This window comes from Capricornis sumatraensis, chromosome 6, assembly GCF_032405125.1.
Source record: "Capricornis sumatraensis isolate serow.1 chromosome 6, serow.2, whole genome shotgun sequence".
Classification (NCBI taxonomy): domain Eukaryota; kingdom Metazoa; phylum Chordata; class Mammalia; order Artiodactyla; family Bovidae; genus Capricornis; species Capricornis sumatraensis.
Window position 1 is genome coordinate 70,409,280 of NC_091074.1, and position 16,828 is coordinate 70,426,107.

Genomic DNA, 16,828 nt, shown 5'->3' on the forward strand with positions numbered 1-16,828 from the left:
TTTGAATCCTAAACCAGCAGGTGGGGAAGGAGAGGGTAGAAAAACATACTTGCTTCTTAACTGTCTTAGCCCGGAAGTAATACACATCACTTCTGCTCACATTCCATTGGTAGCCTTGGTCCCATGTTTGTTCCTAGATGCTGGGGTGGGCTGGGAAATATGCCCCTTGGTTGGGCAGGTCCTTGCCAGCAGCAGCTTCACTTTATGGAAAGGGAGTAGGAATTCCTGGTGGACAGCTAGTCCTGGTTCTGCTACAGGACTAGGGTTCTGTTTTGAATTTGTCTCTAGCCCCTCCTCCCAGAAAATGGTCTTGTTTCTAGAGAGGATCTTGAAGGCAGTGGCCCTAATTTCCTAGTTTATTGCCTTGAGGCAGAGTAGGCAGAGTCCTACTTTATTGCCTGTAATAATTTTTACAGCTAGCTAAAGAGGCCTCAACTGCTGAACAAAGCTTCAGTATCTCAAGGAGCCAGTGCCCACCACCAGCAGGGACTAAAAGAGATTGCAGGAGTCTCAGAAAGAGAAAATAGGAGGGCAGTTCCTGATTTTGAATGAGAAATCATGGGAAGGGTGGAAGAGCCAAAGAACAGCCAGTAGTGTTCCCAAACAAGGAAGGAGGCCACCACATACTGTCATTTCTCTAGTAAATATTTGACTAGATGTTTGTTTTTGTCTGAGGAATTTTGGATGATGTGACAGAAACTGGGCAGAACATCAGAATACCAGAAGCACTCAACGAGAGGCCAGAGAAGCCCAAAGAACAATTCAGAGAAGCAGATTGCTCAGCAGGGTGGCAAGCAGTGCTTTTCCACCAAGATGTTTCCCCCAAATGCAAGGTGAGTTATCAGGGCCCAGCTTGAGACAAGTAATTTTTTAATTAAAAGAAGTACTTTAATTGAAGTACAGTTGATGTACAACATTAGTTACAGATGCACAATGTAGTGATTCATAATTTTTAAAGGTTGTGCTCTATTTGTAGTTATAGAATATAGACTATATTCCATATGAAAGTGAAGTTGCTCAGTTGTATCCAGTTCTTTGTGACCCCATGGACTATAGCCTACCAGGCTCCTCCATCCATGGGCTTTTCCAGGTGAGAGTACTGGAGTGGGTTGCCATTGCCTTCTCTGGGGGATCTTCCCGACCCAGGGATTGAACCCAGGTCTCCTGCATTGCAGGCAGACGCTTTACTGTCTGAGCTACTAGGGAAGCCCTATATTCCCTATATTGTACAATATATCCTGGTAGTTTATTTTATGCATAATAGTTTGTACCTCTTAATTTCCTACCCCTGTTTTGCCCCTCTCTACTTCCTTCTCGCCACTGCATGCACGCAGGCGTCAAGTCATTTCAGTCGTGTCCAGCTCTTTGCAACGCTATGGATCATAGCCAGCTAGGCTCCTCTTTCCTTGGGATTCTCTAGGCAAGAATACCAGAGTGGGTCGCCATGCCCTTCTCCAGGGGACCTCCTCCACCTGGGGATCAAAGCCACATCTTTTACGTCTCCTGCATTGGCAGACAGGTTCTTTATGCCTAGTGCCACCTGTGAAGCCCTCCCTCTCACCACTGGTAACCGCTAATTTGTTCTCTGTGTCTATGGGTCTGTTTTTTTGTTGTTGTTATATTCACTTTTGTTGTTATATTCTGCTGTTGTTGTTATGTTCACTAGTTTGTTGTATTTTTCAGATTCTACATATACATGATATCAATTGATATTTGTCTTTCTCTGTCTGACTTATTTCACTTAGCATAACTTCCAAGTCCACCCATATTGTTGCAAATGGCAAGCATCTTGTCCTTTTCGTGGCTAAAAAGGATATCTTCTTTATCCATTCATCTGTTGATGGACACTTGAGCTGCTTCCATATCTTGGCTGTTGTGAATAGTACTACTACAAACATTGTGGTGCATGTATCCTTTCAACTTAGTGTGTTTGTTGTTTTCAGATATATTCCCAAAGGTGAAATTGCTAGGTCATATGGTAGTCTATTTTTAGTTTTTTGAGAAACCTGGTGACTGTCTTTGCTATTGGTGATTCATGGAACCGGGAAGAAGGCATGGTCTATGTAATTTGGCAGGGGGCACTGAGCAGAGAACCACAGATAGGTTCTTGGGTCAGTGAACAGATTTCAGTTTGTCTTCATTCTGAAGTTACAGAATGGGAAGAGCCCAGAAGATCTGGGTTTGGAACCTGGCTCTGTAGTTTCTAGTAGATCTTAAAGCCTCCGTTTTCTCATCTATTAGTCAGTTTCCTCACCTATTAACCCCTGTCCTAACCCACAGCTTTGTAAAGATCATATGAGAAAAGAATATGAAAGGCATTTGAGAGCTGTAAAGTCATGTCTAGATGTCATGAATTAAGAATTCTCATTCAAACATTTAAACTTAAACATTTCATCTTAAATGATTCTAAAACTAAAAAGACTACTCAAAAAGGAGAACCATTGCTTCCTGGTATCAGGGGATTCTCTGTCTAGATTGTTGCAAGATGTTATCGTGGGGAAGGAAAAAATATTTCCTCTATTCTAGGTTCTTGACCAAGATACTCCTGTAATAAAAAAAAGATTAACAGGAGATAAACAAATGTTTAATAACATGTATACCTTCTGTATGGGCTCCCCAGGTGGTGCTAGTGATAAAGAACCTGCCAGCCGATGCAGGAGATGTAAGAGGCGCAAGTTTGATTACTGGGTCGGAAAGATCCCCTGGAGGAGGGCATGGGAACCCACTCCAGTATTCTTGCCTGGAGAATCCCATGGACAGAGGAGCCCGGCAGGCTAGAGTCCATAGAGTTGCACCGAGTTGGACACAACTGGGGCAACTTAGCACACGTGCACGTGTATACCTCCTGAATATGTGGGAGACCTAGGAAAACTGAGTTAACTCTCCCAATGACTGAAGTTTGTCACCCTAAATACCATCTGCAGCTAAAGACAAAAAAAGATGTTAGGGTGAGGAGTCAGGTATAAGAAGTTATTAGGAAAAGCACAGTAAACAAGGGTAAGGTTATAAAAGAAATAAAAATAAATGGTGCTTTTTAGGACAGTTAAGAATGGAAGGGAGCAAAAAAAAAAGGGGGGGTGGCCTTTGTCTTCTTCAATCACACATTTTTTGCGTGGTAACTCTGCCTGAACTTGCCAGATATGGGTGAAAACATTTCCATACACTCTCTCCAAAGGAGGGTAGCTACCAGATGCAGACCATTCTTCTCTGAACAGTAAGCTCCAATTGAAAGGGTAAGGCCAAGGCAAAGGAGAATAAACAGAGATCTGCACACCCAGAGGAGGAAACAGGGAGGCCCTGGGAGAAGATGGAACAAAGAACCAGGCCAGAGACGAAAGGCCAATCAATAGCTCATCTTAAAGTTATCACGTGTGTTTGAGTCCCACCAAGAACAAGTGATAGTTTCCCTCTGACTGGTGTTCTCTCAGGATCCAGTGAGACCTTGGTGATGAGGGTTCTTTATAAACTGTAAAGCTCTGTTGTTTACTACAGTGCCCTGCTCAAGACAGGGAAATTCTTGCAGTCCTTCTGCCCTGGGAAAGAGCTCTGTTCCCAACTTGGCTGAGCTGATTCTGTCTCTCTGAGTCAGTTGACCAGCTGGTTAAACAGTGGAGCCAAGACACCCAGCCAGGAGTCCAGCTCCTTGGTTCTGTGGCTCCTGTGTCTCTTGATAATGTCAGACCCCACATCCAGGAGGGACCGCAGGGTCTGCTGGGGGCCAGGCTGCTGCCTGGAATACTCCACTCCCACCTCATGAAACAGCATCTGTGGGAGGCAGTCGTAGAGAAGGTGGAAGCAGGCCTGAGGCCCAGCAAGCATGGTACTTGTCAGTTAACAAATCACCATTCCTATCCATCCTCTAAGGATCTAGGAAAGTGCTGGCATCCCATCCATTCTACAGATAAAGCAACCAAGGATTCAACAGGAGAAATGATTCACCCAAGCTCACGAGGTTTCTAACTCCAAATCCCAGGCTTTTCCTCTGGGTAGATCTGAGGACTCACAGATGCATGAAAACAGCCCATACACACCCTCTGATAGAGGTTACCAACCAGAGCTGATCATTCCCAGCTGTACATGCGTGCGTGTTCAGTCACTTCAGTCGTGTCTTACTATTTGCTACCCCATGGACTGTAGCTCACCAGGCTCCTCTGTCCATGGGCTTCTCTAGGCAAGAAGACAGGAGTGGGTTGCCATGCCCTCCTCCAAGGGATCTTCCTGACCCAGGGATCGAACCCGAATCTCTTGCATCTCCTGCACTGCAGGCAGATTCTTTACCTACTAAGTCACCTGGGAAGCCCTGGCCTAGCTGTACAGCAAGGTCCAGATGAATGGGAGTAGTCACGGCAAAGGAGAAAAATACTGATTTGGACACACAGAGCAGACAGACAACGGCCCTGGGGAAAAAAATGGAATCAAAACAGGGTATCAGTGTGTCTCTCCCTGATTCTCAGAGAGTCACTGAAAGTGACAGACAGGGACAGAGCAGCAGGCAGTGGGGAGAGAAACAGACAGAAAGGCGCATGGGACTGGCTTTCTGGGGAAGCTGTCAGAGGCCAGCTGAGGGGGATGCAGACTCAGCCGCTCACTGGCTGGGGAAGCTTGGATGTGTTTCCTTACCTTCTGGTGCTCCAGTTTGCTCATAGGTGAAATGGGGTGATGATGGTACCTCTCACAGGGCTATCATGAAGCTGAAATTAGTTAATAAAAGCATACCCTTGAGGGATAGCTTGGCATACTGTAGGCCCTTGAGAAAGGTTAACTTTCCATCTATCCATTTAGGAAGCATTAGTGGGCACCAGGGTTTCCCTGGTGGCTCAGACAGTAAAGAATCTGCCTGCAACTTGGGAGACCTGGGTTTGATCCCTGGATTGGGAAGATCCCCTGGAGGAAGGCATGGCAACCCATTCCAGTATTCTTGCCTGGAGAAGAATCCCATGGAAAGAGGAGCCTGGTGGGCTATAGTCCATGAGGTCGAAAAGAGTTGGACACGACTGAATGACTAAGCATAGTGGGCACCTGTTGTTGCCACATTCTGGGTCAGGAGCCGAACACATAAGAAGAATGAGGAAGGTCCCTGCCCCTAGGGAGCACCTCCTCCAGTGGGGGACACAGATGTATGAAGACTTCCACAGAGTGGGCTCCCTGCTGTGATTGTGGACTGAGTCCCAAGCAGTCCAACTATCTCAGTTCACAAGTAACCAAACTGAGACCCTGGGCTCATCTGAGACTAGGAAGCCTTGGCACTTTTAGGAGCAGGGCTGGGTGGGCTCAAAGTGGTATTTCCTGGCCAGGTGCCTTTACATGAGGGCCTCAGAGGAGGCTGGTGGCTCCGGAGGACAGAGGGGCCATTCTGGGCAAGCTGGCTGTGTTCTGCCCGCCCCATCCACCCCCCCACCCCCAACCTGTAGTGTGGAGCGGGACACTGATCATGGGGCCAGGTGTGCAGAGCACTCAGGCTACTGGTTAACCAGGTGAAGGACTTCAGTCCACTGTGTGATCAGGAACCCAGGGCAGGGGAGTCCCAGACACTCCCTCACCTAGCAGGAGGCCAGAGACACCAGGGCAGCTGCCCATGGACGTGCACTGGATTGGAGCTGAGGGGGCACTCAGTCTGGAGAGGGCTGACCCCAGATACTCTGAGGACAGAGGAGCAGATGGGGTCTGGCATATGAGGAGGTAGAAACAGCCAATGAGTGTCCCTCTCCAACCCAAGAAAGAAAACTTTTCTTTGGTCCAAAAGCAGGGAATTGTACTGATAGAATAGGGTATCACAGATAATTTACAAATAACAAATATATAATGATCTTTCTTGCAAACTGCACAGACCCAATTAAATCTCACAGAATGCTTTCATTGATTTTTACCAGAACTCTTGTATATGTAGTCAACCTGCCATTGACCCATGAGTTTATTTCTGACACGAGTGTTGGTTGATACATTTATTGACATTAATGAGTAAGGCAAACGTGCAACAGTGGAAACAAGGTGTGAGTCAGAATTTCATTTGCCAGAAACTCCTTTTTGGATGAATGAGATAAGAATTTTAAATTCTAGAAGAATATTTCCTTTTTTTTTTTTTTTTGCTATTCATAATGTAATGGCTACAAACATGTTTAAATTTAATCTGCCTTGTTAACATTTTCTCTGTCACTTTCTAGACAGTCTCAGAACACAAATCAGAGCCTGATTTGCAGTGCTCCCCCATCTTCCTGGTGTAAATACTCCCAGCCTGGCTGATTTCAAGCTAATGATGTGATGTCGCTGAATGGAGGTGTGAAGGGAGGTACGGAAGTAGCACAATCCATAACACAGAGTTTTCATCCTGCAAGTATAACCTCCAGAGATAAATCACAGCAAAAGGTAGCAAAGTAATTAGGAGGTGATGGGTTTTCAGGCTTTACTACTTTCCTTTTTAATAATTTATTTAATTATGCATTTGTATATTTCAATTTTTACCAGTGGTGGTGTTTACAAACTGGCTTGCAAAATTCCTGATAATGTGACAGTCCCAAGCTGATACAAGCCAGTTTGAGCATACTATCACATCTGCCTCCAGCTCCAGGCAGGACTAGGAGGAGCCTGTGTGTTAGGGGATTGAAGGGATTCACAAAAGTGGGGCTGGGCTGACCCCAGAGACCCTGGCACACAGGCTGCCTCATTGCTGGAGGCATCACACGGACAGGTATGCTCATGCACACACATGCACACACACACAGTGCACACACCTCTTCCTCCTTCTCATCCCTTCTCTGCACTCAGCAGTGGGAACCAGTTCCCTTTTTTCTGCCCCCAGGGTGGCCGGTGCCACGCTCACTGAGCACCTTGAGCTGGACTTGGAATAACCTGGGCTTTGTGACGTTTTCTGCTCACTGGCCCTCTTTGGGCCTCAACTTCCGGAGGGAAGTTCCCATGGAATTTAACAAACATGCCCTAATCCTGTCTGTGCCAGGTGCTGGACTGGATTTAGGATCAGAGATGAGTCAGCCACAGCCCGGAAGGTCAGCGAACTCTCGGAGCTCTGAGGAGCCACGTGAGCTAGCAGCAGGGGCTGGGAGGATGGTGTCATATAGCAGCGCCTGGCTCCCAGCCTCACCTCCTCCTGGGCCAGTCAGGAAACCTCTCCTGGCTCCAGTTTCTCATTCTGAAAAGGAGTTATTACCATCTGCTACTTGTAAAGACTACATAAGATAACATAAGATAGAATTCCTAAGGAGATAGTGATACGTAATAAAGTGACATCAATTGATAAAAGCTACTATCATACGTTTGATGACTGTAGAGTGATAACATTAGGGCCAAAGGAAGCAGGACTGTGGGGCACAGAGACACCGTACTGCCCCCAGCAGGCGATCAGCACAGGAGTGTCAGAGAAAGAAGTTAGGAATGCAGATGACCTGTGCTCTAGATGTACCAGTTTTGTGTCATTGCTTGGACTCATCCTCATTACTTTTAATTTTAAATCTTTATTTTTTATTTATTAAACAATTTTTAAATTTTCTATCTTTCAGTTAATGAAAGATTTATAATTTATACCCCGTCATAGAACAAATCTTGCATATTTTCACTTTATGCTGATTCTTGGGCAGCTTCCCTTCAGAATGGTGTTTTATTGCTCTGGGATCCAAGCAAAAAACCTCCAGTCTTTTCCCTGATTACAAAACCCAGTCATTCATCCAGCGTATGTTCATTGCTGCCTATTTTGTGTTAAGCACTGTTCTAAGCAGTTGCCAAGCACTACATCTATGCAGTACCCTTGGACGATTCGGGAAAATCACTTTTAAAAAGTAGAATGGACTCAAATCCCACTACACAGAGATTACCATTCTTCACAACTTGGGATCGTGTTGTTTTATAATATGTTTCCCTTAACAATATATCACAAACACGGTTCCAAGTTGTCATCTGTGGAAATTAGATTTTCTACATTTGGGGGTGCTGTTTTGTGGTTCACCCCTCAACAGATCTGCCCCAACAGCCCTGGACCCATTAGGAAGTAGTGTGAGTCTCAGAGACCAAGAAGGGGGTCTCAGTGGCCTTCTAACTTGGGTTGACCCCAAGTCAAGGTCACCTGTTCATGCTGGAGGGGATGCATAGATAGAGCCCTTATTTAGAGAGCTCCTCTCTCTACTCTCTCTGAGCTCACCTGCTTCTAGCCACTGCCAGACCAACCCTCGTCTCAGCCCTCCAAGCAGGAGGCAGGTCCAGCAGCGAATATGTGCAGGCAGAGTCACCCCACAGAAAGAGATCTGTGGGTCTGTATATTCTGACATGAGAAATTGCCCTTCTTAATAATAAAAATCTTTCCCTTTCTTTTATTGATTAAATGAAGAAATCAATCAAATCAGACAACTTTAGTCTGATCCCATTTTTGCTTGAAACTACAGGTTACAAAAACATAATTATGGAAGGGAAAAGGGCTTTTATTAGTACTTTTTACATTTGTTAATATTCTGAATATTTTACAATAAGCATATATTACATTTAAAATGTTAAGCACACATAGGAGGGAGGGAGGAAGAATGAAATTTTTAGCATTCTAGTACATGTCCCCAGTCATCTCTCTGATTATTTCCTTAGTGTATACTTTTTAGAATTAGAATTCCTAGAAGTGGAATTGCTGTATTTTAACAGTCCTCGGTATATATTGCAAAATTAATCCTCAGAATGGCTATATCTCCTTGCACTTTGATTATCAGTAAATGAATACCAACTTGTCTTGACCTTCAGTAATTCTGAGTAGTATTGTCAATAACTCCCACTCTAATAGATAAGACAGGGTCTTCCCTGGAGGTCCAGTGTTGTCCTAATGGTCCGGAAGCGAGTGACGAGAATGAAGACAGAACACAAAATCTGATGCAATGGGTCAGGGGACCTGCAGCCTCTATTGGACTGAGGTGCAGAGTCCACTCTGAGTCCAGCTTTTATTCCAAACTGCAGACTACAAGGCTTTTTTTTATCTTATCTTTCCCAAGACACTGCACTGACATAGTGCAGATCTCCTTGTTTTTACCCCAGGCCTCTCACTTTTGGGCTAGTCTCGGAAACAATCAGCAAGTGCGTAGGCAGCGTTCATGCCTGACACTGACCTAAAGTTACAAGGTCCATGCTTTCATGATCCCAGTCATACTCCCTTCTGGGTCTGGCCTTGGGGGTTTGTATCAAGATTATTCTTAAGAAAAACATGAAAGATAATCATTAACACAGTTTCTTAATATATGCTGTTTTTCCAGGTGCTATTTCTATGGAATTTCTCAAGGCTGTGAAAGTACATTACTAGGAATTCCCACTACATCTTCCCCCCTTTTGTTTTTTCAGGAGTAGAGACGCCGTCTGAGCAACTTTTTCTTCATCAATTCTCATGCATCTGAGGACTAGACACAAAACAGTTAAAAACATACATCCTGATATTATAGTACCAAGCAATCCTCCTCCTGAAGTTTTAATCCACATCATGGGGTTAAGTTTATGTAAGCTTTCCTCAATTTCTTCAAATAAATCAGTTTCTGGGAGTAATTGTAAGCGAGCATTCTGCATATTAGAAATAGTAGCCATAATTGGGAAATATCTAAGGATAAATTATTATGAACATGTCCCCTCAAATGTTTAAATAATTGATCCCAAGTATATGCACTTTGATTATATTTACGAGGTGTGACACAAAATAAAGAGATATTCCAATCACACTTGAGATGAATTTGTGATTTAAGATTTTGTACTTCGTCCCCTAGTAGGAGAACTGCACTTTCTAAATGAATCAATCGTTCGTTAATTTCTTGGCCTATGTGGGTTTCACTTCCCCAGGCAGAACTTGCCTCTTGGTGCCACCGCTGTACAAATGCAGTCGTTTGTATAGTTTGATGCAATGTCACTCCAGCTACTGCTGCGGTCAGGGCTATAGCAATAATTCCCACAATAGCTGCTATAAGGAGTCCAATAAACTTTTTGGAACGTTGTAGTACTTTCTTCATAACCTTTAAAAGAGCGTATGTGTTTTAGGAGAACCTTCCCAAGGTCTGGTTTGATTTACTGGAAGCCATATTCCCAATCTCCTTCTTAATATAACAAATGAGTGATTAGAATTATAAAGTGAAGAATTTAAGCAAGTATATAATTTGCAATCCTGGCAAGAAAGTTCTTGTACACTTTCATTGATAGAAATTGTTCCTTTCAAGAGCACATAAGAATTTCTCACACAAGACTGAATATAAAATGTCCAGTTGGTACTGGTATTAAATGTCAATAAATAATGAGTTTTATCAGAATAATGTCCATCCCAAATTTAGAATTTTTTAAGACTTAAAGCCAATCTCCAAATCTCTCCTTGCCCTCTTTCTTTATCCAGTTGTGGGAAGGGGGGTGACATGCCACTAACATGCCATATAATTGGATGATCTGAATAAATGGTAATATTAGTATGGTCAAAGACTTTATGCACCTGCCAATGCAGCCTTCTGTGAGGACTGCAGGACTGATTTTGATGAAAGCAGTTAGAGACTGCATACCCCTTAGGGGACCAGTCCCATACAGTTGCATAGGAACCATTAATCAAAATTACTCCCTCAGTCCAATAGAGGTCGGGTCCCCTGACCCATTGCACCAGATTTCCTGTTCTGTCTTCATTCTCGTCGCTCGCTCCCAGACCATTAGGGCAACAGCCCGGTGGCTAATATTCCATGCTCCCAATGCAGGGGACCCAGGTTCAATCCCTGGTCAGGGAACAAAATCCCACATGTCCCAACTTAGAGTTGACATGCTGCAACTGAAGATCCCACATGCTGCAACAGAGACTAAAGACCCGGCATGCAGCAGCTAACACCCCGTGCAGCCATGCAAATAGCTAAACACTAAAAATAGATAAGGCAGCATTTCATCTTAATTTCTCCTTTTATTACTAGTTGAAATTTTAAGAATTTATTGAATGTTTGTATTTCTTCCCTTGCTGGTGGCTTACTACTCTTTGGACAGTTTTGTTCTTGTGGTGTTTCAATTTGGGCCTTTATTTCATTTTTTTATTTTCCTGTGCTTTGCTGGAGTGATTGAATTTTTATTTCTTCATATTCACTTTTTAGTACATTGATTTGCTTTCCATTTATATCCTTCTGGTGGCTAACTGTGGACTTTTAACATACTTACTTAGAATTATATTTTACTTATAAATCCCAGAAAAATAAAACAGATTTCTACACCATCCTCCTAAACATGACAAGAACTTGGTCCTCATTTCACTTCCCTATATATCTACACATGTTCCTACCCTTCCATGTGAGGTATCATCTGGTATTTCAACTCCAAATTGACATTTCAAACATTTTATTTCACAATAATTACTTATCTAGATATTTCCCCCCTAATTCCTCCATTTGTTGTTGCTTTTAAATCCTTTCCCTTCCTCCTAGATTTGTTTTTCTTCTTAATTGAGAATTTTCTCCAATATTTCTTTTAGAACGGGTCTTTTCGAGTCCTTGTGTTTCTAACAATGTGTGTTAATCTATATGTGTGTGTGTTTAAAATTCTGTGCTTGGGAATAATGGGAAGTTTTGCTAATTTCTTTGCTTATTGTGACTTTTTGCATCCCTCTACTTCTTCCTAGGGGGCTTCCTTGGTGGCTCAGTGGTAAAGAATCTGCCTGCAATGCAGGAGATACAGGTCTGATCCCTGGGTCAAGAAAATCCCCTGGAGAAGGAAATGACAACCCACTCCAGTATTCTTGCCTGGGAAATCCAATGGACAAGAGTCTGGCGGGCTACAGCCCATGGAGTCGCCAAGAGTTGGACATGGCTTAGCGACTAAACAACAACAATAACTTCCTCCTATGCTCATTCTTCTTGTGGACAATTTCCTCTACACTGTGTCTCAAAAAAGTTCTGTATTAGCTTCATTTCCTCAGGAGTAAGCACCTCTGTCTGTTGAATTTTTGGCTCCCTTTCACAGTGTAATCTTTCCTCATGTTTGATGGCTCTGGATTGGGTGCTTATCTTTGTGATAGAGCTTTCCACTGGGATATTTATTGGGGTGTGCGTGGCAGCTGCCGCAGCAGCTAATACTAAAGTGTGCTTTCCGTGCAGCAGGGCAGAGGTGGGAAGTGCCGATAGATGGGGTACCTCAGCAGCCAATCTTCTTCCAAAGAGCCTGGTCCCTCCCAGGTGCCACCTGTGATCTGGGGCACTGCCTTTTCTCTCGGACGCATGTATACTATTCCCAGAGAGATAAACTCCCTGCCCCTGGCTGATCAGCATGGTGAGAGGACACTTGGGTCTGTCGCCCCCGACTCTTCATTCTGTGGTCTGTCAGCAGCCCCCCCCGTGTCAGCCTCTTGCATGTGGATGCAGAGCACTTTCTTCGTGGTCCCAGTCTGCAGCCATGCTGGCTGATGCTTCTTCTCTTTGGTCTTGTCCTAATTGCACTCCATCATTCAGCGTCTTCTAATAGACTTCTTTCCTGCTTTCAAATAGGGCTACTTTTTCCTTTCTTTTAAATTTTGAGGCTTTTGTATAGGATGGGGAGATTGATGTATGTACTCAATTTACCTTCCAAAAAATGGAGTTCTGACTTTTACAGTTCTATCACATTTCTAACAGCATGAGTTCCCACCGCCACTACCCCAACACTTCTAGGATATTTCAGTCTTATGGTTTAGACATCACCATGGAGTACTGGAATCGCAAAGAATTTCAAGGGAATATGTTATGCTCCGGCTTCCCAGGTGGCAGTAGTGGTAAAGAACCCGCTTGCCAATGCAGAAGACAAGAGATGCGGGTTTGATCTCTAGGTGGAAAAGATTCCCCAGAGGAGGGCATGACAACCTGCTCTAGTATTCTTGCCTGGAGAATCCCACAGACAGAGGAGGCTGTCAGGCTGTATACGGTCTATAGGGTTGCAAAGAGTCGGACACGACTGAAGTGACTTAGCACCCACACACGCGTTTATGTTCATGGGTTTCCCTGAGACTTCTGAGGGGAAAGCTGGCCAGAAGGGAAGTCTGGGGAATGGCCAGATGGAAGCTGCAGGAGTGGGGCACAGAGTGAGCAAGGATCTGGAGGGTGAGCATGTGCTGAGGTGGTGCAGTGCAAGTCAGAGTGGCGAGAAGAAGTGTGCTGGGACCCCAAGAGGAGCAGGTCCCTCTCAAAGAGAGGCCACAAGCCTGCTGTCATGTGTTTCAGACAGGAGACCCAGCAGCCCTGTCCTGCAGGCTGTGAGGTCTGGAGAGGACAAAGTCCATAGCCTGCCATCCAGATGACTGCTGTCCTGCCCCAGTAGCCCAGCAGTGAATCAGAGCGAGCAGATGCTTCTTGACCTCTGATTACGAAAAACCATGTCAAAAGACTGCTTTCCTGTGAAGTTTCTGGAGCTTAAATCTCAGGACCTCTCACTTGCAGGACCCTACCAAGGTTCTGGGAGGGTGGGAGGCACCTTGGTTAACTGTTTACATGGTGATGTGTTTTCTTTAAAATATGAGCAGTTAAGATATTTTTGTAGTTTTATTTGAAAAGAACATCCAAATGATAAGCTTTGGGCTCCAGGGAAACCTGAATCTGTCCTGGACTATGTCACCAAGATAAGAAGGAGTTGGAGCCAGTTAGTAGGACAATTGTATAGATTATTAAGCTGGAGAAAGAGTTGTGAAAGAAGATTAATCCACTTAGGGAAGACACATCACAGGTGAGCAGCACTGACTCAGAAAGTGACGTTAAAAAAGATCAGATGATCTCAGTGGGCTACAAAGTCAAATTCCTGACAGTGATGCTCACGGCTTAAGGGTCAATGACCACAACAGTGACTGATGATGTGAATGAGTATTTTGGCTGTTTTTCAGGACCAGGCATCTAAACGGCACTTGTGACAGCTCAGTGGACATGGAGCTCTTCCTCCATTACTCCCTCATCCCATCAGTAAGTGAAGGCAGAGGAGGGTCAGTGAGGGGAGAGAAGGGGAGCCACCCCCCATACACAGGCTTCCACAGGGGTCTGAATAGGTCAGCAGAGACTTGCTGACTTACATTATGCACCAAAAACACAGGCAGAAGAAGGCTTTGAAGGTCCCAAGAGTCAGGAACACTGACTTGTAGGGAAGTCAAAATAGGTTTTTCTGAGGAAGCAATGCTGGAGCTAAGGTCTGTTGGAAGATGTAGTAAGAACATTTCAAGCAAAGAGGAGAGGTTGTGCAAAGGCTCCACGGGGGTAGGGAACATGGAGATTGTGAGGAGCTGAGAAGGCAAGTGTGGCTGGAGTGGAGAATGAGGTAGAAGTGTCTGGGGAGGTGGGGCAGGGCCAGGTTCTGTGTGCAGGAGATTTGTCTTTGTTCTGAATACGATGGGGAGTAATTGGAGGATTTCTGGCATGAGTATGGTGCGATCAGATTTATGTGTTGAAACGATCACTTTGGTTGCAATTGGGGATCTGGTTGGAGGCAAGCAAGACAGGAGGGAGGAAGACCAATGAGGGGATGGTTGCAGAGGTCCAGCTGAGGTAATTTTACATCATCCTAGATGATGGTGGTCAACTCGAGATGTTCAGAAGGTGAAATCAGTAGGACCTACTAACAGGTTGTTTAGAGAGGTCAGGGAGAGAATGACTCTTCAGTTTCTGATTTGCACAGTTGGAAGGATGGTGGTATTTGCCATCCGCTTGTTAAGGAAAATTAGAAGAGATCCAAGTTTGGTGTGGGTAAAGGAACAGGACAGGGAGGAAACTCATGAGTTCTGTTTAAGACAAACTGAATTTAAGAAGCATTCAACACATCAAAAAGAAATACTAACCGTGCAGTTGGACATACAATTCTGGACCAAGTCTGGGCTGGAAACTTAAGTTTGTGAGTCTTCTATGTATTTGGTGGCCATGGAAAGCATGGACACGGGTAGGATCACTGAGGAAGAGAGAGTCAGGGAGTGAGAGGAGCGGCCCTTGGGTGAACCCTGAGGACCTCCACATCCAGCGGCTGGGTAAAGAATGATCCAGCAAAGGAGACTGAGAAGTACTGAAAGAAAACCAGAAAAGTGTGGCTGACAGAAGCATAGAGAGGAGAGTATTTCAAAGAGGAGGAAAAGGTCAACAGTGATGCTGCTGAGAGGCCAAGCAGAGCTGGCTTAATGTTTATGTTTGGGTTGAGCAACAAGGTGGTAATTAGTGACTTTGACCAGCACTGCTTCCGTGGAGTGATGGTGGCAGAAGCCAGGTTAGGGGGTCGAAGAGCAAGTGAGAGGTCAGGAAATGGAGATGGCAAGTGTTGATAATTCTTGGGATACTTCTAGTAAAAGGAAAACAGGAAAGGGGCATCAAGTATCGGAGAGATGACTGAATCACAGGAATAAAAAGCAAAGACGGATTTGCCACCTAACAATTATCTGTTTGTTTGTTTGTTTGTTTACAGAAGAGGGCACTGAGATTCAGAGAAGTTAAGTCTCCCTTCAAGCCAGTGAGTGGGAAAGAAAGATTTGAACCCATGTCCACTCAGGGCAACACAAAAGGAAGCTCAGTACAAAACATTCTGGAAGCTTAGGGGTGCACACAGCCAGCTCCCTGAGTCTGGAGTTTGAGTCCTAGACATTCTGAGTGCCCTGCTCACCCACACACTCTCCTTCAGTAAGGGCACGGAGGGTCTGAGGATGAACACTCCCTGATGGCAAACCCATCTTCTCTTCCTGTAGTTTTTCATCATTTTGGTCTTGTCCTTTCTCCAAAGAAGAGAGCAACACAGAGAGAGAGATGACACTTACCTTCTGCGGAACCGCTTCGGAATGGTCATGTGAGTTGAGCCAAGGTTCCTAACTACAGCTTGGGGATACTCTGTGTGTGGGACCAACACCATTTGTAAGGCCAGGCTAACTCTTAGTTACCTCCCCACCAAGAATAGCCTTGCCCCTCCCCCTTCCCCAACCCACCCAATGCCCAGAGAATTCAGAATGCAGTTCCAAGCCATTGTGCCCTCAGCACCCAGGGCTGCCCAGGTATGCTTAAAACATCTCAAGGAGGCTCAGCTTACTGTGGGAAAGTCCTTCCCATGCTCAGCACCATGGCTGTTCCAGAAAGCAGAGGGGAGAGAGTTCCCTGTCACTGGCGGCAGCAAGCTTCCTTGTTGGGATGGAGGCATGAGCCACGTCCCAGGAAAGCTGGGTGGTCCAGGCAGATTTCAGGGCCTTTCTGGCTCTGCCATTCTGAATCTGTGCTCCCTTTACCACATTTTTCCTTGAGTTCTAATTTTCACATCTCTGCCTCATCACCCTGTAAGTAATAATAATATTGGTGATATAGTTAACATTTATTGCACACTGACTGTGACCCAGGCGCTGAACCATCTGCTTTAACTACATTACTCTGATGAACCCCAACAAGGTAGAGGTGGTTATCCTCATGTGATGGATGAATAAGCTCAGGCTCAGAGAAGTGAGTCACTTGCCCATTTTGCTTGCTGTCATGGCTGCTGATGTCCTTGCTTTTGCTCCCCAGACTTGGAACTTCTCCAGGGCAAGGATTTTGTCTCCCTCATGTCAGTACCCTGAATCCACATCTAGCCCCAAGATCAGCACAGAGGGCCTCAGGATATGTTGTTGTTTCGTCTCTAAGTCGTGTCCAACTCTTTTACGACCCCACGGACTGTAGCCCACCAGGCTCTTCTGTCCATGGGATTTCCCAGGCCAAAATAATGGAGTTGGTTGCCATTTCCTTCTCCAGGGGATCTTCCAGAACCCACATCTCCTGCATTGCAGGCGGATTCTTTCCTGCTGAGCCACCGAGGAAATGAATAATTCACTAATCAATAATTCCTCCCCAGCGCGGGGCAGTTAACTTTGGAGATGAACTGTGGGAGTGAGTCACTTCTGGCTTCATGA

At 45.0% G+C, this 16,828-nt stretch overlaps 1 protein-coding gene across 3 annotated transcripts in view; it reads left to right on the top strand.

The window, feature by feature from the left end:
- Positions 1–724: 724 nt before the first annotated feature.
- LOC138080927 (stimulated by retinoic acid gene 6 protein-like) overlaps positions 725–16,828 on the top strand; it is a 45,039-nt gene continuing 28,935 nt past the window's right edge. For 2 of the 3 annotated variants that reach the window (XR_011145001.1, XM_068973818.1), the window contains exons 1-3: positions 725–833; positions 13,817–13,892; positions 15,647–15,744. Coding sequence is in view for 2 of the 3 variants with exons in the window: in XM_068973818.1 (XP_068829919.1) it covers positions 814–833; positions 13,817–13,892; positions 15,647–15,744 (194 nt within the window). In the remaining variant the exon portion in view is untranslated. Of the gene's footprint in view, positions 834–13,816; positions 13,893–15,646; positions 15,745–16,828 lie in introns of those variants that run through there. The other variant, XM_068973819.1, reaches the window with a different exon arrangement.